At 43.1% G+C, this 22,128-nt stretch overlaps 1 protein-coding gene across 11 annotated transcripts in view; it reads left to right on the top strand.

Moving 5' to 3' along the window:
- cep290 (centrosomal protein 290) overlaps nucleotides 1-22,128 on the top strand; it is a 148,575-nt gene that overhangs the window by 91,802 nt on the left and 34,645 nt on the right. For all 11 annotated transcript variants that reach the window (XR_015081455.1, XR_015081456.1, XM_086009500.1 and 8 more), the window contains 10 exons: nucleotides 1,167-1,331; nucleotides 1,762-1,869; nucleotides 2,610-2,744; nucleotides 4,422-4,691; nucleotides 5,768-5,875; nucleotides 8,441-8,640; nucleotides 10,332-10,545; nucleotides 14,168-14,305; nucleotides 19,929-20,150; nucleotides 21,950-22,081. Coding sequence is in view for 9 of the 11 variants with exons in the window: in XM_086009500.1 (XP_085865626.1) it covers nucleotides 1,167-1,331; nucleotides 1,762-1,869; nucleotides 2,610-2,744; nucleotides 4,422-4,691; nucleotides 5,768-5,875; nucleotides 8,441-8,640; nucleotides 10,332-10,545; nucleotides 14,168-14,305; nucleotides 19,929-20,150; nucleotides 21,950-22,081 (1,692 nt within the window). In the remaining 2 variants the exon portion in view is untranslated. The remainder of the gene's footprint in view (nucleotides 1-1,166; nucleotides 1,332-1,761; nucleotides 1,870-2,609; nucleotides 2,745-4,421; nucleotides 4,692-5,767; nucleotides 5,876-8,440; nucleotides 8,641-10,331; nucleotides 10,546-14,167; nucleotides 14,306-19,928; nucleotides 20,151-21,949; nucleotides 22,082-22,128) is intronic.

Below are 22,128 nucleotides of genomic sequence, written 5' to 3' on the forward strand. Positions count from 1 at the left end.
TTTTAAAACCTAATGATCCGAATAACCTGGCTAGAAAATTGATGATTGTTGTTCCTTGATAATTATAATGAACTAACAGACCTCCTATGGCATTGGTCATGGGGCATCAGTGTATATGTTGAAGCGTGACTGGAAGTAATTGTGACACTTCCAGGAAGTGTGCACACTAGGTGCAAGACTATTAATATACAAAGTGAGTATTGATACTACTGTGAGGCGGGGTGGGACTTATAACAGGACTTGCAGCAAACCGTCTATTTTACAGCAAAGAGAATCTATTTAAAAAGAGCCTCTATGGACTACAGCAAACGGAACTCATGACTGAAACTACAGCAAAGTCTCCCGATAAAAGCAGGGTTATTTCTCGAGCAAAATGCAGTGAATGGATAATAGTTACTTAATACAAATTATGTGCGTAAAATCAGTCCCAGTCACTAACAGCAGTGCAGTCTCCTGGCGTGATTGACGGGGGAATTACCAATCATCGCCATTCTGGCCGAGAAGTGGTGTCACTTTATACAGCTTTTAATATATGGTCAATCTTCCGTACTATAATACATAGGGAGTCAGAACCAAGTGTAGACTTCAGGTGAAGTGGGTTAGAGAGCAGGGGATAATTTTAAAGTCATACATTCTGTTGTTTATTTTGTTCCATATTGTAATTGGATATTATTTATAGGCCGATACAAAACTTGCAGCAATTTTGACAGCAGTGAAGTGGAATTGATTGGAGCATAGAGGTTTCTCTGCAGTGCAGACTGAAGTGCTGGGAGATGCAAAACTAAGGCACCACAGTGCCATCAGTGGTGGGAAAGTGTAATTACAGCGTGACAAGTTTACATGGGCAGTTTCCATTCTAAATATGGACATACAAATTTATAAAGGAAAAAGTTGAAACAGTGCAACAAAAACCTGACAGCAGAAAGTAAGGTTTTATGGACAGGAGGTTGCGCAGATTGTAGTTACAGATAATTGAGTAAATTCAGTTGTACTTGTTAGCATATTTAATTTGCTTGAAAGTTTCTAGATTTTACAAATTGGCTGACAATTTATAGGCATTCCATTTTAGACGATGGTGTTTTCAAATTGTTGGTTTGTTATTTGTTCTTTCCCATTTCAGTTATTGTAATGTTTCTGTGCCATTGCATTCACTTTCTCTTCAATAGGTAACTGAATGGCACAAGAAGATGGAAGAACTCCGCCTCCAAGATCTCAAAATGAATCGATGTATAAACAAGCAAAAGGAAGAAATAAAATACTTAAATAATATAATAACTGAACAAGAACGCACCATCAACAACCTGGAGGAAGAGACGGTTCAACAAAACAAGGTGACTATCATCAGCCTGTGACAAATATTGGAATTGCTAGACCACAAAAGACCCAGGTCCGTCTAGTTCACCTTCTGTATCCTGGTAGTCACACGATACGATAATGGAGTTGTTGACCAATCACAGCAATCAATCTCTATCAATTAGTCTACAACAGACCCAGACATGAGGCAAGGAAAACCCCCAGTGGTGGAGAGCTTTGGGAACCACAGGTCCAAAGTCACCTGTTCCTCCCGAGCTCGCTACACTCACCACACGTCATGTCTCAAATTACTCATATACTGTATCACAAAATGTTATTTTTTGAAAGAAATCTATCTAATTTGCATTTGAACGATTCAATACCAGCTGCTTCCACCATCTCCATAGGGAGTCTGTTCCATAGATTGACCACTCGCTTTCTTTACCCAATTCCACATTTTCCCAACAGTTCCATGAAGAGCGGCAGATGGCCTGGGATCACCGGGAGTTAGAGCTGCAACATCAGTTGGATACGTACGAGCATCAACATCGTGAAGTACTGAGTGCGGCTCAAAAGGTGGACGTGTTCTTTGTCTTATAGCTAATGCATGTCAAACTTAAGATGTGTTACAAATCACAATGACTTTTTCAACTAATCGCATCAACTTACTCTAAGTGAGAGGATAGCAGCTTTACATAGCTTCTAGTCACATTACCCAGGGTAAATCATACAGCACAGGAGGCCATTCAGCCCATCGTGCCCGGCCAGCTCTTTGAAAGAGCTATCCAATTAGTCTCACATGCCCCCTACTCTTTCCCCATAGCCCTGCAAATGTTTCCTTTTCAAGTATATATCGAATTCCCTTTTGAAAGTTACTTTTGAATCTGCTTCCACCACCCTCTCAAGTAGTGCATTCCAGATCATAACACCTCTCTGCATTAAAAAAAAAAAAAATTCTCCTCATCTCCCCTCTGGTTCTTTTGCCAATGACCTTAAATCTGTGTCCTCTGGTTACTGACCCTCCTGCCAGTGGAAACACTTCCTCCTATTTACTCTATCAAAACCTTTCATAATTTTGAACATATAGGGCAGTGCCAAACCTACTATGCCATCCAGTTCCCCATGAAATAAGCATGCCAAAGTATTTTCTTTCTTTTCTAAAGATTTAGCTTAACTTATGTTGTGTCTTTTTCTAATGGGAAAGGAGCATCTGAGAATTATCCTCTTCATGGCTGCTTCTAATATGGTGAAATGTGTCTGTAACACTTGCAAACATTTGTAGTTTGCTGTGCTCATCCATATACCATTCCCTGCAGTTCGAAGAAGCTACTGGTTCCATCCCGGACCCCAGCAAGCCACTTCCACAGCAGCTGAACGTGGCTTTGCAAAAGATCAGAGAGCATGTCCGCACAATTCTCGAAACCCAAACAGCCTGCAGGACTCTAGAAGAGGTAAAGGAAAAGCTTCAAATTTATAGTTCATCATTTAAAATATGTCGATAAATTATTGCTCAATTCGCTGATCTTTTATATAAAATAATAGTGAGTTGCAGCCTTGGGGTGCGGTGGTTTGGAAACACTAATGTGCTGTGCCATGGAGTGGTACGATGTGGGTTTGTGCTTGTGGCTCAACCCATGGTAGTGTGGGGCAGGCTTGATGGAGCAGCCGGTCTTTTCCTGCCCGTCATTTTCATATGCTCGTATGGTTCTTGAGTCCTTGATTGCTGTCTTGGAAAGACAAGGAACGTAGACTGGAAACATGCAAGGAGAATTAGAAGGTAGGTCAGCCCATGGCACTCTTCCACATCTTCTAATGTCAAGCTATAACAAGTTGCAATTGTTTAGCGTCTTTAAGGCAATAAACTCCCAAAACATAAAACTTTAAATATGAGAGAAGGTGTTGAGTAGTCATAGGAGAATTGGCCAAAAACATGACTGAAAAGGTAAGTGTTGAGAAGTCCTTTACAACTTCAACAACAACAACTTGTATTTATACAGCGCTTTTAATGTAGTAAAACGTCCCAAGGTGCTTCACAGGAGTGTTATCGAACTAAATTTGACACTGGGCCACATAAGAAAATATTAGGGCAGATGGCTTGGTCAAAGAGGTAGGTTTTAAGGAGTGTCTTAAAGGAAGACAGAGAGGCGGAGAGGTTTAGGGAGATAAATTTTTTTTAATCGTTCCTGGGTGTGGGTGTCGCTGGCTTCGGTCTTCTCAATATTTAGTTGGAGGAAATTTCTGCTCATCCAGTACTGGATGTTGTAAGCGGTGTGATAATCTAGAGATAATGGAGGAGCCGAGAGAGGTGGGGGTGAGCAATGTTCCCATTAAGCTGCACTCTGGAGGTCCCGCACAGGCTGGTCTCCAGCTTTGGAATGGACAAAACGCGCATATGCGGAAATTTGAATGGGCCACACAGCCGTTAAAGGGGCCACGCAAAGACATACATTTTGAATTTCCTGTGTTGGGAGACGGGGAATCAGTGGATGTCAGTGAGGATGGGGTTTATGGATGAGTGGCACTTAACGTGGGACAGGATGTGAGTGGTGGAGTTTTGCACAAGTTGGAGTTTATGCAGGTTGGAGCTTAGGAGGTTGATAAGGAGGGAATTTGAAAGGCCAAGTCTTGAGGTAATGAAACCATGAATAAAGGAATCGACGGTGGTGAGGTTGAGGTCGGGTAGAGGTGGTCATTGTCTCAGAATTGGAAGAATGTGCTGCTAGTGATGGTTAGGATGTGAGATTTGAATTCAGCCACAAAGTGCTTTTGGGAGCGGTCTGCCTATATGTTTGCCCTTTTAGCTGGGTATGATGCATAGGATAGAGAGACGTAGTAAAAAATACAAAGTAAATTAGAAATTGGTGTAGGAATGCACACCGAGAGAAGGAACTCTGACCTGTAATAAGTCCCCAGCATTGGAAAACCTCAGCATGTAATCAGTGGATTCTGCTATTTTTGTTTTTTAATAGTCATGCAAACTTCCAAACTGAAGCAATGTATTAGAGTTTGGAATCGATTCTGTTGGAATCCATTTTTGGAACATTTTTTATACTTCGTTTAACAGATCTTAAATTGTACTATATTGAACAGACTTTGAAATCATAAGCACAACTTTTCTCCTCTTAAAGAAACTTAGAGAGAAGGAAGCATCTTTGTGGAAGGCCGAACAGAATGTGCTGTCCCGAGACCAAGTTATAAATGAGTTGAGACTCCGATTGCCTGCTACAGCGGAGCGCGAAAAGCTGATGGCGAACCTCAGTACTAAGACGGAGGATGATGTGGAAAGCAGGAAGGGCCTGAAAGTAGCTCATCAGACGATCGCTAACCTGCAGGCCAGGCTAGACCAGAAGGAGGAGGTCCTCCAAAAGTACCAACACTTGCTGACGAGAGCTCACCAGGTCAGTCAAATTACATTGTTGTAAGAAGGAAAGAACTTGCATTTTTATAGCGCCTTTCACGACCACTGGACGTCCCAACGCGCTTTACAGCCAATGAAGTACTTTTTGAAGTGTAGTCACTGTTGTAATGTAGGAAAAGCGGCAGCCAATTTGCACACAGCAAATTCCCACAAACAGCAATGTGATGATGACCAGATCGTCTGTTTTAGTTGGTTGAGCGCTAACTGTTGCGCAGGACACCAGGGAGAACTCCCCAGGTCGTCTTCGAAATAGTGCCGTGAGATCTTTTACGTCCACCTATGTGGGCAGATGGGGCCTCGGTTTAACGTCTCATCCGAAAGACAGATATGTAGCCTGATATGTGGCATTCAATTATTATCAAGAATTCGAAAGACGTCTGGGTCTATAGTTATCAGGAGAGGTGAGATACTGGGATTATTTCCACTGGAGCAGTGAGGTTTTTAAAATAATGAATGATTTTGAAAGGGTGAACAGGAAAATCTGGTTGGGGAGTCAGTGAGAAAGAATCATGAATTTAAAATTGTCACTGAGAGGGAGTAGAGATGTTAGGAAACATTTCTTTACATAGAGCGTGGAATGATTTGCAATAGGGAGGAGTTGAAGCCGAGATCATTGCACCTTTTTAAGGGAAAAAGTGGTTAAACATTTGAAGCAATGTTCCCTTTAAGCTGCGCGGCCGCACATGGCTCTGGAACTCCTGCGCAGCCGGCTCACCAGCTTTTAAATGCAGAAACCGCGCATGCGTGGATTTTTGAATGGGCTGCGCAGCCCAAAAAAAAATTAGAGGGAACATTGGTTTGAAGTGGAGGATGACACGGGGCTGTGAGGAGAGAACAGGGTAGTGGGGTTAGTTTTGGATTGCCCTGGCAAAAAAAAAAAGCAATGGGCTGAATAGTCTCCTTCTCTGTTCTATACTTCTATGGTCTTTTAGATAAGTAGGAAAGACCCTAGCTGGAAATATTCAGAAGTCCTGCGTTGATTTGCCAAACCCAAATTATCAGAGAGCCAAATGCCAGAACACATAAGTAATCTTGGTTTTTTTTCATATTTAACAGGACCAAGAAGAAATTGCAAAGAAACATGAGGAGGATCTTAAAGTTTTGCACCTGAAATTGGATTCATATACAGACGCGTCACTAAATAGATTTAAACAAGCTGCAGTGGTTAGTTTAACTTAAACTCTTCCGATCATTTTATCAGTAAAGATAATGATTAGATTTTTGTGTAATTCTTTAATTTCATTAGATACTGTTTCCTAATCAGAGTTTTCCATTTGATTTACCTTTTATTATTTGTCCAATTTAATATTAAGGTTTCGTAAAGAATTGTCCAACAGATGTTTTTTTAAATATACCCATTATTCAGTTATTTAATGTGTTGAACCCCATACACTATTTTGCTGAGTTTTTTTGTCACGTGTTGATGTTTACGCAGAAGCCAAAATTAGACTTTTTTCCAGGAATTAAACCTATAATTAGAGGCTGTAGAGAACATCGAAACTAAAAAATAAAATTAGGGCAGAGCCTTGCATTGTCTTCTGATCCATCTCCTCATAGTCTTCCATCTATGGCACATTCGATCTAGGGGAACCTCGCGGCATCCTTGACCATAAGGGCAAGCTTCACTTTTCAGAACTTGGCTCTGTAGAGGGGGATTCCGCGAGGCATTCTCCCAGAGGGAGAGCCCACCTCAGACACAGGGCTACTACACTGTAGCCCTGATTTTCTGACATCATCGCCTCCCCCCACCCCTCCCCCAGTCCCTGGACAGTGGGTCCTCACTGCAAGCACAGGATCACAGAATCACCATGCCTTCGCTGACTGCCATCTTGCATTGTATCAGCTTGCTGCATTCCCCTCCAACTGTCACAATTGTGCACTGTTGCAATTTAATGGCAATCTCCATGCTACAACTGCGAGACACGCCACCCTCCTCTCTCCTCCAGCAAAATTCTGATAGTATTCACGCCCATTTTGTTATTTAGTTGTGCACTTTTTATACTATAAATATATACGTCGTAGTATTCATGGAGACTACTGGTTATAGTGGTTGACATGTGGCGCCTCAACATGGAGATACTGAAATTCATTCCCAGACAATTATTATTTACACCAACATGCCTCTGAAATATCATCGTTCCACTTCCTGTTAAGAAAATTCATGGTCACCACCATCCTTTAACCTGCTAAATTCTGAAGGTTGATGTTGGAAGAACTTTAACAAACAGTACAAAGGCCGTACACTGATTGTGAATCTAATTGAAGAATAAACCCTACTATTCTAAGTGAACATAAAGTTTTTTAAAAACTGCAGATGCTGGATAGACTGAAAAGACTCTAGGGGAATCGAGGGATATGGGGAGCGGGCAGGGAGGTGGAGTTGAGGTCAAAGATCAGCCATGATCTTATTGAATGGCGGAGCAGGCTCGAGGGGCCGAATGGCCGACTCCTGCTCCTAATTCTTATGTTCTTAAAGCCTGGCAGCATCCATGGAGGGAACGGAGTAATTAACATTTTGGGTGTGCACCCCTTTAAAAAAAGAAAAAGAAAGACTTAGAACATAACATAAGAATATAAGAAATAGAAGCAGGCCATTCGGCCCCTCGAGCCTGCTCCGCCATTTAATGAGATCATGGTTGATCGGATTTTGGCCTCAACTCCACTTTCCTGCCCGCTCCTCATAACCCTTGACTCTCCTGTTGTTCAAAAATCTGTCTATCTCAGCCTTGAATATATTCAATTACTCAGCTTCCACAGCTGTCTGTGGTAAAAAATTCCAAAGATTCACAACCCTCTGAGAGAAGAAATTCCTCCTCATCTCCGTCTTAAATGGGTGACCCCTTATTCTGAGACTATGCCCCCCTAGTTCTAGACTCCCCCACGAGGGGAAACATCCTCTCAGCATCTACCTTGTCAAGCCCCCTCAGAATCTTATACGTTTCAATAAGATCACTTCTTATTCTTCTAAACGCCAATGAGTATAGGCCCAACCTGCTCAACCTTTCATCATAAGACAACCCTTCCATCCCAGGAATCAACCTTCTCTGAACTGCCTCCAATGCAAGTATATCCCTCCTTAAATAAGGGGACCAAAACTGTACGCAGTACTCCAGGTGTGGTCTCACCAGCACCCTATACAGTTGTACCAAGACTTCCCTACTTTTATACTCTATCCCCCTTGAAATAAAGGCCAACATTCCATTTGCTTTCCTAATTACTTGCTGCACCTGCATGTTAACTTTTTGTGTTTCATGTACAAGGACACCCAAATCCCTCTGTACCACCACATTCTGTAGTCTTTCTCCATTTAAATAATATTTTTCTTTTCTATTCTTCCTACCAAAGTGGATAACTTCACATTTTCCCACATTATACTCCACCTGCCAAATTCTTGCCCACTCACTTAACCTGTCTATATCCCTTTGCAGACTATGTCCTCCTCACAACTTGCTTTCCCACCTCTCTTTGTATCGTCCACAAATTTGGCTACAGTACACTTGGTCCCTTCATCAAAGTCATTAATATAGATTGAAAATAGTTGAGGCCCCAGCACTGATCCCTGTGGCACCCCACTAGTTACAGATTGCCATCCTGAAAATCCTAAAACTTGCATTTATATCGCGCCTTTCACGACCACCGGATGTTCCATCTTTGTTAGAAAGATGAGCACGGGAGGAGACTTGGGCGAACAGGCGAGATAACAATAAAGCGTTTGTGTTTTTGTAACAGGAGCTGATGAAAAAACCGTCCCTTCCCATTCCCACATCCAAACATCTAGCACGCCTGGCGGAGCTGGAACAGACAGTGGCAGAGCAGGACAACTCGCTGTCGGCACTCGTGGACAAATTGAAGAGAGCAACCATGGAACTGGAGAAACAGAAAGATATAACTCAGCTGAAAATGAAGGAACGCGAGACTGAAAAAGCAATGTAAACACTTAGCGCGTCGCGTAATAGAAGCTGCTCATTTCTGGCATTGTGTAATTTGCACATATGTTTTAACCCAGTTTACTTTAAAAATAATTCTAAATGTCATTATATAAATTTTGAGTCGAATTAAAATTCAGTTCTTTATTCTATATCCTTCACACACTGTGGAAGTACAGCTTAGGTGGTAGATTATGGGGAACATAGGAATTGAGTAGACCATTCAACTCCTCGAGCCTGTTCTGCCATTCAATTAGATCATGGCTGATCTGTGACCTAATTCCATATACCCGCCTTTGGCCCATATCCCTTAATACGTTTATCCCTGATTCCCTTAATCTCGACTCCATTTGCATGCCTTTGTTCCATATCCTTTGATACCCTGACCTAACAACCTCAGTTTTGAATTTTTCAACTGACCCCCAGATTCAACAGCTTTTTTGGGAGAGAGAGTTGCAGATTCCCACTACCCTTTATGTGAAGAAGTACATCCTAACATCACCCATGAACAGCCTAGCTCTAATTTTAAGGTTATGTCCCCTTTGTTGTGAAAACACAAAAGTCACATCATGACGTTGCAGATACAGCTGCTGTTGGACCTGTGCCACTGATCTAGTCCAGTTTCCCCAGCTAACGCCACCATAAAGTAAGATTCATCTCACTTGCTGTTCTTTTGCACATGATTGGCTGTCGCCCACATACTGTGACGGCAATTCAAAAGTAACACATTGGTTGTGAATCACTGTGCAATTCGGACGTTGTGATAAAGCTCTATATAAGTGTGATTTTTTTTTTTTTGCTTTCTTTTAATTTTTTGCTTGTGCAGCAGACCTTTCACGGTGACAGATTTGGGACAAACTCTCCCGCCACTCTACAGGAGTAGGTTTAATCAGTCACATACTCCTTGGTAAATAAGAGCCTGAATAAGGTAGAGTAGCAAAGGGATCTAGGGGTACTGATTCACAAATCATTAAAAGTACCAATGCAGGTTAACAAGACCATTAAGCAAATGCAAACAAAGCACTGGGGTTTATTTCTAGAGGAATAGAATTCAAAAGAAGAGAAGTTGTGTTAAACTTGTATAGAACCTTGGTTAGACCACACTTAGAGTACTGTACACAGTTCTGGTCTCCATATTATAAAAAGGATACAGAGGCACTGGAGAAAGTGCAAAAAAAGATTTACAAGGATGAAACCAGAACTGGGAAGTTATACCAATCAGGAAAAACTGAACAGGCTGGGGCTCTTTTCTCGAGAAAGGAGAAGGCCGAGAGGTGACCTGATAGAGGTCTTTAAGATTATGAAAGGGTTTGATAGGGTAGATGTAGAGAAGATGTTTCCACTTGTGGGGGAATCCTAAACTAAGTATAAGATAGTCACTAATAAATCCAATAGGGAATTCAAGAGAAAGTTTTTTTTACCCAGAGAGTGGTTAGAATGTGGAACTCGCTACCACAGGGAGTAGTTGAGGCAAATAGCATAGATGCGTTTAAGGGGAAGCTCGATAAACACATGAGGGAGAAAGGAATAGAAGGATATGTTAATAGGGTTAGAGGAGGAAGGGTGGGAGGAGGCTCGTGTGGAGCATAAACACCGGCATGGACCAGTTGGGCCAAGTGGCCTGTTTCTGTGCTGTAAATGCTGTGTAGTCAGACATTGGAGCATCAAACATTCTGTTAATTTTTTGTTTCAAGGCTTGCAGAGAAGCACGCCACTGAGGTAAAGAAGCTCTGCGATGAAGTGGGTGAGCTGAGGTGCATCAAGCTGCAGATGGAGAAAGAGGTGCAGTACTTGCAAACTGAGCTGGAGGCCCAGAAACAGGCTAACACAAGAGCACCCACCACCACCATGAAGAACTTGGTGGACAGGTTAAAAGGCCAACTGGCCTTGAAAGAGAAACAGCAAAAGGTAGGTGTTATAAAATGCGGGTGAGCAAAGGGTTGGCTTGAATTTTGAATGTCTACCGTCTGTTATTGTGTTGTGTTGCACCACACTTCTTGGCAGTTTCCACATGCTTGGAAGTAACCTTTTAATATAAACTGCTTTGTAGTGGGCTGGACTTCCTATTTTTATCTTCTAAAAGTAGGTTACCTCACTCCAGAGACTTGAGCACAAAAATCTAGGCTGACACTTCAGTGCAGTACTGAGGGAGTGCTACACTGTCGGAGGTGCCGTCTTTCAGATGAGACGTTAAACCAAGGCCCCGTCTGCTCTCTCGGGTAAACGTAAAAGGTCCCGTGGCACTATTTCAAAGAAGTTATCCCTGGTGTCCTGGGCCAATATTTATCCCTCAATCAAACATAGAAACACAGAAGATAGGAGCAGGAGTAGGCCATTCGGCTCCTCGAGCCTGCTCTGCCATTCAATGAGATCATGGCTGATCATCCAAACTCAGTACCCTGTCCCTGCCTTCTCCCCATATCCCTTGATCCCTTTAGCCTTAAGAAATATATCTAACTCCTTCTTGAATATATTTAATGAATGAATTGGCCTCAACTGCCTTCTGTGGTAGAGAATTCCACAGGTTCACCACACTCTGGGTGAAGAAATTCCTCCTCATCTCTGTCCTTAATGGCTTACCCCTTATCTTTAGACTGTGACCCCCTGGTTCTGGACTCCCCCGCCATCGGGAACATCCTTCCTGCATCTAGGCTGTCTAGTCCTGTTAGAATTTTATAAGTTTCAATGAGATCCACTCTCATTCTTCTAAACTCCAGCAAGTATAAGCCCAATCGACCCAATCTCTCCTCATACGTCATTCCTGCCATCCCAGGTATCAGTCTGGTGAATCTTCGCTGCACTCCCTCCATGGCAAGAACATCCTTCCTCAGATAAGGCGACCAAAACTGCACACAATACTCGAGGTGTGGTCTCACCAAGGCCCTGTACAACTGCAGCAAGACATCCTTGTTCCTGTACTCGAATCCTCTCGCTACGAAGGCCAACATACCATTTGCCTTCTTAACCGCCTGCTGCACCTGCATGCTTACCTTCAGCGACTGGTGCACAAGGACACCCAGGTCTCGTTGCACTTCCCCCTTCTCCCAATCTTTTGCCGTTCAGATAATAATCTGCCTTCCTGTTTTTGCCACCAAAGTGGATAACTTCACATTTATCCACATTATACTGCATCTGCCATACATCTGCCCAATCACCCAACCTGTCCAAATCATACTGGAGTTTCTCGGCATCCTCCTCATAGCACACACGCCCACCCAGCTTTGTGTCGTCTGCAAACTTGGAGATATTACATCTAGTTCCCTCGTCTAGATCATTAATATATATTGTGAATAGCTGGGGTCCTAGCACCGATCCCTGCGGTACCCCACTGGTCACTGCCTGCCACTCGGAAAAAGACCCGTTTATTCCAACTCTTTGCTTTCTGTCTGCCAAACAGTTCTCTATCCAAGTCAATACCTTGCTCCCAATCCCATGTGCCTTAACTTTACACGCTAATCTCTTATGTGGGACCTTATCGAAGGCCTTCTGAAAGTCCAAATACACCACATCCACTGGTTCTCCCTTATCTATTCTACTAGTTACATCCTCAAAAAATTCCAGTAGATTAGTCAAGCACGATTTACCTTTTGTAAATCCATGTTGACTTTGTCCGATCCTGTCACTGTTTTCCAAGTGCTCTGCTATTACATCTTTTATAATGGACTCTAGCATTTTCCCCACTACCGAGGTCAGGCTTACCGGTCTATAATTCCCCGTTTTCTCTCTACCACCTTTTTTGAATCAACATCATTAAAACAGATTATCTGGTCATTGTCACATTGCTATTTGTGGGAGCTTGCTGTGCGCAAATTGGCTGCCGCGTTTCCTACATTACAACAGTGACTGCACTTCAAAAAGTACTTCATTGGCTGTAAAGTGCTTTGGGACATCCGGTGGTTGTGAAAGGTGCTATAGAAATGCAAGTCTTTCTTCCACTAAGATACTGGTTAAAATTGACAATAAGAACACATTGGCCCAGAAATTCGGGTCGGGGTCTTCCCGCGGGTGCAAGCCCCCGACCTGCACTTACCTAGCGCGCCGGCCTTTGAGCTGTGGGCCCGCGTGGGATTTCGATCCTGGGCCTGCTCCAGCTGCCGGCGCGCAGTGCTTGCGTATCCCAGGGGCGCAATTAGTCCGATGCGTCCCCTGGGATCACGTGGGCCATGGGGAGCCAATCAGAGCAGGGAATGCTCCATTCATAAGTCTGACCGGAAGTGCTGTCAAACTTAGAAATACTACGGCCCCCAAAAATCACTAAATCTTCAAATAAATTTTTTAAAAACCATCACATTTTTTAAATAAACTATAAATTACATGAAATAACTATTTTAAACAATTTAAATTTTTGAAAAAAATAATTTTATTTTCTAACGGGGCTAAAAATAAACTTACCTTGTTTTAAATTATTTAAAAATAATAAACCTGTGGAAAAAATGTTTTAATTTTAATTAATTCACCACTTACCCTCCCGGGAAAACTTGTAAAAAAAAAACGAAGTTCAATGCGCACGCGCAGCCTCTCCCGCACACGCGTTCGACCTCTGAACCCCTGCTTTCAGGGGAACGGAAGTGCCAGTTTCCCACGCATGCGCAGTGCATGCAGAAAACTGGCACTTCCATTGGGCTTACGGGTGAGTACCCCGAGTGTACTCACCCGTGGAGACCCGAATTCCTGGGCCATTAACACATTGGGGGTTATTTCCTCTGTTTGCTAATACAGTCCCCACCACTTACACCGTTTACGCTTCACACAGAAATCACAGAAACCCCACAGTGCAGATAGAGGCCATTTCGGCCCATCGAGCCTGCACCGACACATATCCCACCCGATCCCCGTAACCCCTACACCAACACATATCCCACCCTATCCCCACGTATTTAATCCCCCTAACACTAAGGGTCAATTTATCATAGCCAATCAACCTAACCCGCACATCTTTGGACTGTGGGAGGAAACCGGAGCACCCGGAGGAAACCCACGCAAACACGGGGAGAATGTGCAAACTCCACACAGACAGTCGCCCGAGGCCGGATTCGAACCCGGGTCCCTGGCGCTGTGAGGCAACAGTGCTAACCACTATGCCACCGTGCTGCTTCTCCCAGACAGCCACCTATATTGGACAAATGGCGCTAACCATTTGCCATAACCATAGGCGTTAATTACAAATGCGGTGCTTAAAACGTATTAAGCGCGGCGACAATTTTGTGCAGTTAAATACTTACCGATTTAAAAGCTCCGCAGATTTCAGGCAAAGTCGGCTCCAGTCAGCTATTTTCAGTCTGTTAACAATTACGGGAGTTTTTTCATTGCTGCAACATATTACGGTTTTACCCTCCACTGCATCTACTGGGCAAATCACGTTAGCGCGGACATGCCCGCCGTAAACGGTGGGATCTGTTGTAAGGAATTTAGGATTTGTAGGTCATCTAGCAGTAAAACATTTTTGAGACTACTCGAAGTTCTTAGGCTCTTAATAGAAAACGGAAGCTTTTATTCTCCGAAGTTCTGATTCCCGTTCTATACCTCGTAGGCTCTGAGTAAAGCACTGTTGGACCTTCGAGCTGAGATGACATCCCATGCAGAACAGCAAATTATATCCCAGGCTGCACAAAAGGAGGGACACCTCAATGTTCAACAGATTGTTGATAAGCAAACTAAAGAGCTGAGGGTAAGCCTTTAAAAATAAAGTTTAAGATTACCATTCATCCTGTGTTGCCAATCACCTTTGAGTTGTTCTTCACACTGCAGCAATTGAGCCATGTTTTAACACGAGAGTTTTTGTATATTGTGTGTTTACTGTGGAACATATGCATGTTTGTGTATTTTGAGTAGAACTTTTCCATCGAAGATAGCCAGTGGCCTAGGCAGTGATAAGCAGGCCTCGAAACCATCTGATGCATAGAGGTTTCTTTTTATGGATTAACTAAAGGTCTGGGTAAGTACTGACGGCCTGTTCAGTTCTTCCCGTGGTTGGATATCCCCAAGCTAGCCAGCGGGAGGGAGGGAGAGGAGGGATAGGGTGGTGCTTGGGGTGTGGACCCTGCATCAGAACCGCGTGCTGGCAGCACCCTTGGTGTGTAGACCTGCTTTTGTCTTCTCCCAGGCTTCTGGGACACTAGGGCCAGCTCCATTTTGCCAGTTTCTCCTGCTCCCATTTCTATCTATCTACAAAAGTCTAAATGGGGTAGAGGAGCAAAGGGATCTAGGAGTACAGATACACAAATCACCTAAAAGTAGCAAGGCAGGTTAATAATGCCATTTTTTTTTAAAAAGCAAACAACTCATTGGTGTTCATTTCTAGAGGGATAGAAAGCAGAGAAATTATGTTAAACTTGTACAGATCCTTGGTTTGACCACTTTGAGTACTGTCAACAGTTCTGGTCTCCATAATAAAAAAAAAAAGATATAGAGGTACTGGAGAAGGTGGAAAAAAGATTTACAAGGATGATACCAGAACTGAGAGGTTATACCGAGCAGGAAAAATTGAACAGGCTGGGGCTCTTTTCTCTAGAAAAGAGAAGGTTGAGAGGCGACCTAATAGAGTTCTTTAAAATTGTGAAAGGTTTTGATCGGGTAGACGGAGAGAAAATGTTTCCACTTGTGAGGGAGACCAAAATTAGGGGCCATAAATATAAATAGTCACTAATAAATCCAATAGGGAACGCAGGAGAAACTTCTTTACCCAGAGAGCGGTTAGAATGTGGAACTCACTACCACAGGGAGTAGTTAAGGCGAATAACAGATGCATTTAAGGGTCAGATCGGGGGGGGCGGGGGGCCACTGGAAGGAGCCTCATGTGGAGCATAAACACCGGCATGAAGCAGTTGGGCTGAATGGCCTGTTTCTTTGCTGTACATTCTATGTAATAACTTACCCCCCCCTCACCCCACTGTCTCATGTTCTCTGTGTCTCACAGACGTCTTCAGTTTCTCTCATTATGACTCTTATTGTCCCGTATTAAACTAGTAAGATGGGGAAGGGATCTACAAGAAATGAAACCAGCCTAAATATAACCAAAACAGGAAAGGAGAGCACAGGAAAGAATAAAGTAAGGGAGGACATTGATGGCCAGGGAATAAACAGAGGAGTGTAAAAAGATGGTTAACAAAGTGAGAGGAACTGCTATTAAAAATGAGTTAAACTGTCTGTAGAGCAATGCACACAGTGTCCGTGATGAAACAGGGGAACTGGAGGCAATAATACATTGCGAGGAACCAAACATAGTAGCAAGACAAAAATAGAATCCATGTGGATAAAGATAAAAGATGATAAAGGATCAATCACACTAATAGGAGTAGTCTACAGACCACTGGAAGGGAGGTGGAGGAAGAACTATGCAAACAAATTAGGGAAATTAGTAAAAAAACATAGAATAATAATCATGGGGGATTTCAACTACCCTGATATTAATTGACCAGAAGAGGTAGGTAAAGGGGATAAGGGAATGGAGTTGCTACAGTGTGTACAGGACTCCTTTCTAACCTAATATGTAAGAAGCCCAACAAGGGAGGATTCGCTATTGGATCTAGTAATGGGGAATGAACCAGAGCAGATAAAAGTAGGGGAACATCTAGCCAATATTGACCATCATATAATATGCTTTAAGATAATAATTGAGAAGGACATAAATATGACATAGATAATAGATTGGAGAAAAGCTGATTTTGCAGGGCTGAGAATAGAACTTGGGAAAATAAAATGGACAACCATATTGACAAACAATGATGTAGAACAGCAGTGGGAAATATTTAAAACGGTGTTCAACAGAGTCCGGGGAAAATATATTCCACTAAAAAACAAGAACAAGCTAAACACTAATGAGACATCATGGATGAATAAAGACATAAGGGAAAAATTGAGGGTAAGGATTAAGGAAAGAGGCATACACTAAGTATATGGACAGCAGGGGAGAGCATGACAACAGAGAATACAAAGAGATTAGGAGAGAAGTCAAAAAAACAATTAGAAAGGCAAAAAGGAACTATGAAATTAAATTATCAAGGAAGCATAAAACAAAATAGTAAAATATTTTACATGTACATAAATAAAAAAAGGAAAGTCGGGATGGGAATACTAAGGGATGGACAGCGTTAGAGAGATGGCAGAAATATTAAATAATTACTTTGCTTCAGTATTTACCAGGGAGACAGAACAGGTGGACATGACATCGGATGATGAGATTAGAAATGAGGTAACTGCGTTTCAAATAAAAAGAGGAGAAATACTAAATAAACTAATCAAACTCGGAGGATAAAACCCCTGGTCTGGAGGGATTACATCTGCGCATTTTAAAAGAATCTAGGAAAGAGATAGCAGAGGCATTACTATACATATTTAATAATTCGTTAGAACTAGGTGTAGTGCCAGAGGACTGGTGGATAGCTAACGTAATATCTATATTTATTAAGAAGGGAGATAGAACATGTCCAGGGAACTATAGACCAGTCAACTTAACATCGGTGGTAGGAAAAATAATGGAATCCCTACTAAAGGAGAAAATTGAAAAACATCAAGAAATCAAAAATATAATAATGATTAGTCAGCATGGATTTCAAAAGGGAAAGTTTTGCTTGACCAACCTCATTGAATTTTTTTAAGAGGTAACAGAGAGAGTAGACGAGGGTAATGTAGTAAATGTAATTTATCTAGATTTTCAAAAGAACTTTGATAAGGTAACACATAATAGACGAATGAATAAGGTCAGAGCATGCAGAGCCAGGGGACAAGTAGCAGAATGGATAACTAGCTGACTTCAAGACAGAAAGCAGAGAGTAGGGGTAAAGGGTAGCTATTCAGAGTGGCAGAAGGTGGGAAGTGGTGTTCCACAAGGATCAGTGCTGGGACCACTGTTGTTCACAATTTATGTTAACGATTTAGACTTTGGAATCAAAAACACGGGTGATTTTCTCAATGGGGAGCTTTTGGAGGCGGGACTCCCACTTGTCGGGTTTCAGTCCCACCTCCAAAAACTTCTGGCCAACTCACGCTATTTTCCCTTGATTGACCTTGTTAATCCCGCCCAGCGGGCTTAGCAGGCCAATTAAGGGAAAGCTGGTTGCAGAGAACATCAATGTATGACGTTTCATCTGTCAAAAATTTTTGACAGATGAATTGTCATCGTTTGACAGCTCTGTGAAGCTGTCAAACAGTGACATTCTCTGCAGTTTGATGAGTTCTTGCATTCACGGAGGCAAAGACTCTCTGTTTCTTCCTGCAGGCTTCAGTTGTCTTGTATGCAAAGGTACAGGAAACTTTCTGGTATCTGGCACTGATGGGACCGAGCTGGTGCCGTTAGATCAAAACTGCCATATAATCCAGCCCTAATGTTGAAACATACACAGCTTTTAAGCGCCGTGTGAATCAACAAACCCTGTTGCTTAGCAACAGCTTCAAAACAGTCGGCTGCAGCTGCAAGTGTCTCTAGCTGAAGCTGTTGCTTAGCTACAGACCTTGCAGAGCTTGACTGGGAAAAGAAAAGCAACGAGAAGTAAAAAAAAAACTATAGAAAACGGCTCCTGAATTTTGCCGGTAGATAGAGCTTTCCAGACTTTTAACCTCCGGTTAAACGGAAGTTTCTTGTAAGTACACTTTTAAAAACACTTTGCACTTACCTCAGGTACTCACCTCTCCACTCTTGCACCCATCACTTACCTTCACAGCACACTTTTGCACCCCCCTGACCCCTGCAGACCCAGTACTCGCCTCACTGACCTGCCGTGTTTTGGAGTCTTCGGGAAGCCCGCACTTGTGAGGGCAGAAAGGGGATAATCCTATTTTCTGCCTGTTAACCACCTGTTAACAGGCAGTTAATCGACTTTAATCCCTTCCCGCCTCCAAGGAGACGGGACCCGACGCAGGACGGCTACCCGCCTCCTAGGAAGATGGCATGCACCCGCCCCCCAGATTCTGCCATTTCCCCGGCAGTCCCGCCTCCATACCTGCCTCCCCAGGGCCGGCAAAATCGCCCCCACAATTTCTAAATTTGCAGATGACGCCAAACTGGGGGAGATGGTCAATACTGAGGAGGACTGCAACAAATTACAAGAAAACATTAATAAACTTGAAGAATGGGCATATAATTGGCAAATGAAATTCAACACAGATAAATGTGAAGTATTACATTTTGGTAAGAAAAATAGGGAGGTCACACATTACTTGGAAAATACAAATCTAAAGTGGGGTAGAAGAGCAAAGGGATCTGGGAGTACAATACACAAATCACTAAAAGCTGCGACACAGGTTAACAAGGCCCTAAAAACAGCAAACCAAGCATTAGGGTTTATTTCTAGAGGGATTGAAGGTGCAAAAAAGATTTACAATGATACCAGAAATGCGAGGGTATACCTATCAGGAAAGGATGAACAGGCCGGGTCTCAGAGAAGGCTGAGGGGTGACCTAATAGAGGTCTTTAAAATTATGAAAGGTTTTGATAGAGTGGGTACAGAGAGAGTGTTTCCACTTGTGGGGAAAAGCATAACTAGAAGCCATCAATATAAGATAGTCACCAAGAAATCCAATAGAGAATTCAGAAGGAACTTCTTGACCCAGAGAGTGGTGAGAATGTGGAACTCGCTACCACAGGGACTGGTTGAAGCGAATAGTGTAGATGCATTTAAGGGGAGGCTAGATAAGCATATGAGGGAGAAGGGAATAGAGGGTTACGCTGATAGAGTTAGATGAGGAAAGACGGGAGGAGGCTCGAGTGGAGCATTAACACCGGCATGGACTGGTTGGGCTGAATTGCCTGTTTCTGTGCCGTATATCCTATGTAATCACTTCAGCCATTTAACCAGCTCCTGTTTTCCTCGAGTACTTTGCAGGTCATTCCGCTTCTTCTCGCGCGTGCGTGTGTATTTTTTTACTCCCTCTTCTCTTTATTTTGTTCCTTTTTAAATGCTGTTCGCCTGTAATTTCTGCCAATGGAGGGTCCACACCTGAAACGTTAACTCGTCTGTTCTCTCCGCAGATATTGACTGTGCAATGTTCCCTATGAGCTGCGCAGCCACGTGGCCGCGTAGCTGTTTTGCCGGTTCCGCACAGCCCGGGACCGGCTGTGAATGGGCTGCGCAGGACCGTATAAGGGCCGTGCACCCAAAAAACAAAATTTAGGGGGAATATTGCTGCAGGGTGTTTCCAGGGTTTTCTGTCTCTTGTCCCAGCAGATCTTCAGACGGGCAGTGACGTTACCAGAACTTGCATCTGTAACTACACACCAGCTCGGCTGCCCCCCCCCGACGGGCTTTCCCTCCTCCATTTAACGTTGCTGGCTTGTGCTTTGTACTACTTTTTAGGCACGTATAGAAGAGCTGACTGACCAACTTGCAGCAACTAAGGACAGCGTAAAAGCATGCAAGAGCAAGGAAGTGACCACAACAGCCGAACTGGAGAATTTAAATGAAGAACTACAGAGAAAGCAGCGAGTTCTGAACAAGCTGCAAGCGGAGAAAGAGGAGTTGGAGAAAGAGAACGAAGAGCTAAAGAGAAAAATTAAGAGGCTATGCAGCAGCATGCAGGTCCAAATTTTAATCTGTCTCTTACTTTCTGTGTGATTAGAAAGTAATCCAATCCTCCATTTCAATCCTGAAGATTTTTAGCATTTCTGAACAATTTACAGCTCCGCTTAGGTCTGGTTTTGTTTTTGCTAATGACCATAAAATCTTGCTGTAGGAGAAATACCAATTGGTTTCAAGTGAAATATTCTCTTTTGTTGTCACATCCATTGAAATATTTTAAGCAAAAAAAGCAAGGTGCCTTGGGGAAAGTAACTACAGGAAACTCTTTTGTATCCGGCACCGATGGGACCGGGATGGTGCCGGTTGATTAAAAATTCCGGATAACCGAATTAGCGCCAGCCCAGATAGCGCCCTGTGCGGGAGTACCGCCCCGGCTGCTAAATTGGGCTTACTGCCCCGGTGAGGAAGCAGAGCGGGCAGTCCACTTCCTCTCGGGGCGGTGTTTGGAGCGCGGTAGCGCCGGAGCACTAGGTGGCCGCTCCATATAATGCTGACACGCTTCATCGCCCCTCCACTTCCGTTAAAGGGGAGGGATGCTGCGCACTCTGTAGGCCGTTTGACGGCCTCCTATAGCCTCCACTGACTAGCTCGGCCACCGCGGGGGACTAGGACTCGGACTCGGCAACATTTCCGGTTATTGAGGTGTTGTTTTCGGAGTATGAATTTTGCCGGTTATTAGAGAATTCCGGATATTTAGGTGCCGTTTAAACGAGAGTTTCCTGTATTATATTTGTAAATAGTTTTGTTTCTTCATTTTGCCCATGGTCAGTTGACTATAGTTTTTTTTTTAACAAAAGAAAGTGACATAAGAACTAGGAGCAGGAGTCGGCCATACGGCCCCTCGAGCCTGCTCCGCCGTTCAATAAGATCATGGCTGATCTTCGACCTCGACTCCACTTTCCTGCCCAATCCCCATGTCCCTGATTCCCTTAGTGCCCAAAAATCTCGATCTCAGCCTTGAATATACTCAACGACTGAGCATCCACAGCCCTCTGGGGTAGAGAATTCCAAAGATTCACAACCCTCTGAGTGAAGAACTTTTCTCCTCAATGGCCAACTCCTTATCCTGAGACTGTGGCCCCGAGTTCTAGACTCTCCAGCAAGGGGAAACAGCCTCTCCACATCTATCCTTTCAAGCCCTGTAAGAATTTTATACGTTTCAATGAGATCACCTCTCATTCTTCTAAACTCCGGAGAGTATAGGCCCAATCTACTCAATCTCTCCTCATAGGACAACCCTCTCATCCCAGGAAACAAACTAGTGAACCTTCATTGCACCTCCTCTAAGGAAAGTATATCCTTCCAAGGATATATTTGCCATAGAAGGGGTAAGAATTGGGAAAGAGACTTAAGAAACCTAGTGGCCAGAGCCTGCAACAACATTGTGACAGTTGACATAGCAAAATTAAATGGGAAATATTGGCATATCAATTTACAACAGGAAATGTTCATACAGACGCATGACCCAAAATTGTGACACTAGGAAATGTGGCTTTTTGCATGATCATGGGTCTCAGCTTGTTAATCCTGGCAAGTTATCCAGAAAAATATCTTTGTTAGCAACTGTGGCAATGTCTAAGGCAGGGACAGTCTTTAGAATGAAGATGACAAACGTGATGGAATCAAGAAAATATTAAATGAATATGCAAGATGCAAAGGTCTTTTTCCACCCGAAAGTACATCTTACATATGTTCTGCCAATACCCAAGTCTTTATGCAGAAAGATAGCCAGAGTATTAATGTTTATGTCATGTCAGTAAATTTATTTTAAAATTTCAAACCTCCTTGCCATATTTCAGACCAAGACTGAGACTGACAATAAACAGACCATAATAGATGAACTACAGAGGAAGGTTAAAAGGTTGGAGTGCGAACTGGACAAGAAAGTGGCTTCCGAGCAAATCGAGAGAAAGGTTTTGAAAGAAGACAGGGTAAGGTTCCACAGCCTGAGATTGATGTGACTGCTTCTCATGTAACA

The sequence above is a fragment of the Somniosus microcephalus genome, chromosome 16 (assembly GCF_052327205.1).
Source record: "Somniosus microcephalus isolate GS21.2 chromosome 16, FLI_Smic_1.0, whole genome shotgun sequence".
Lineage (NCBI taxonomy): Eukaryota > Metazoa > Chordata > Chondrichthyes > Squaliformes > Somniosidae > Somniosus > Somniosus microcephalus.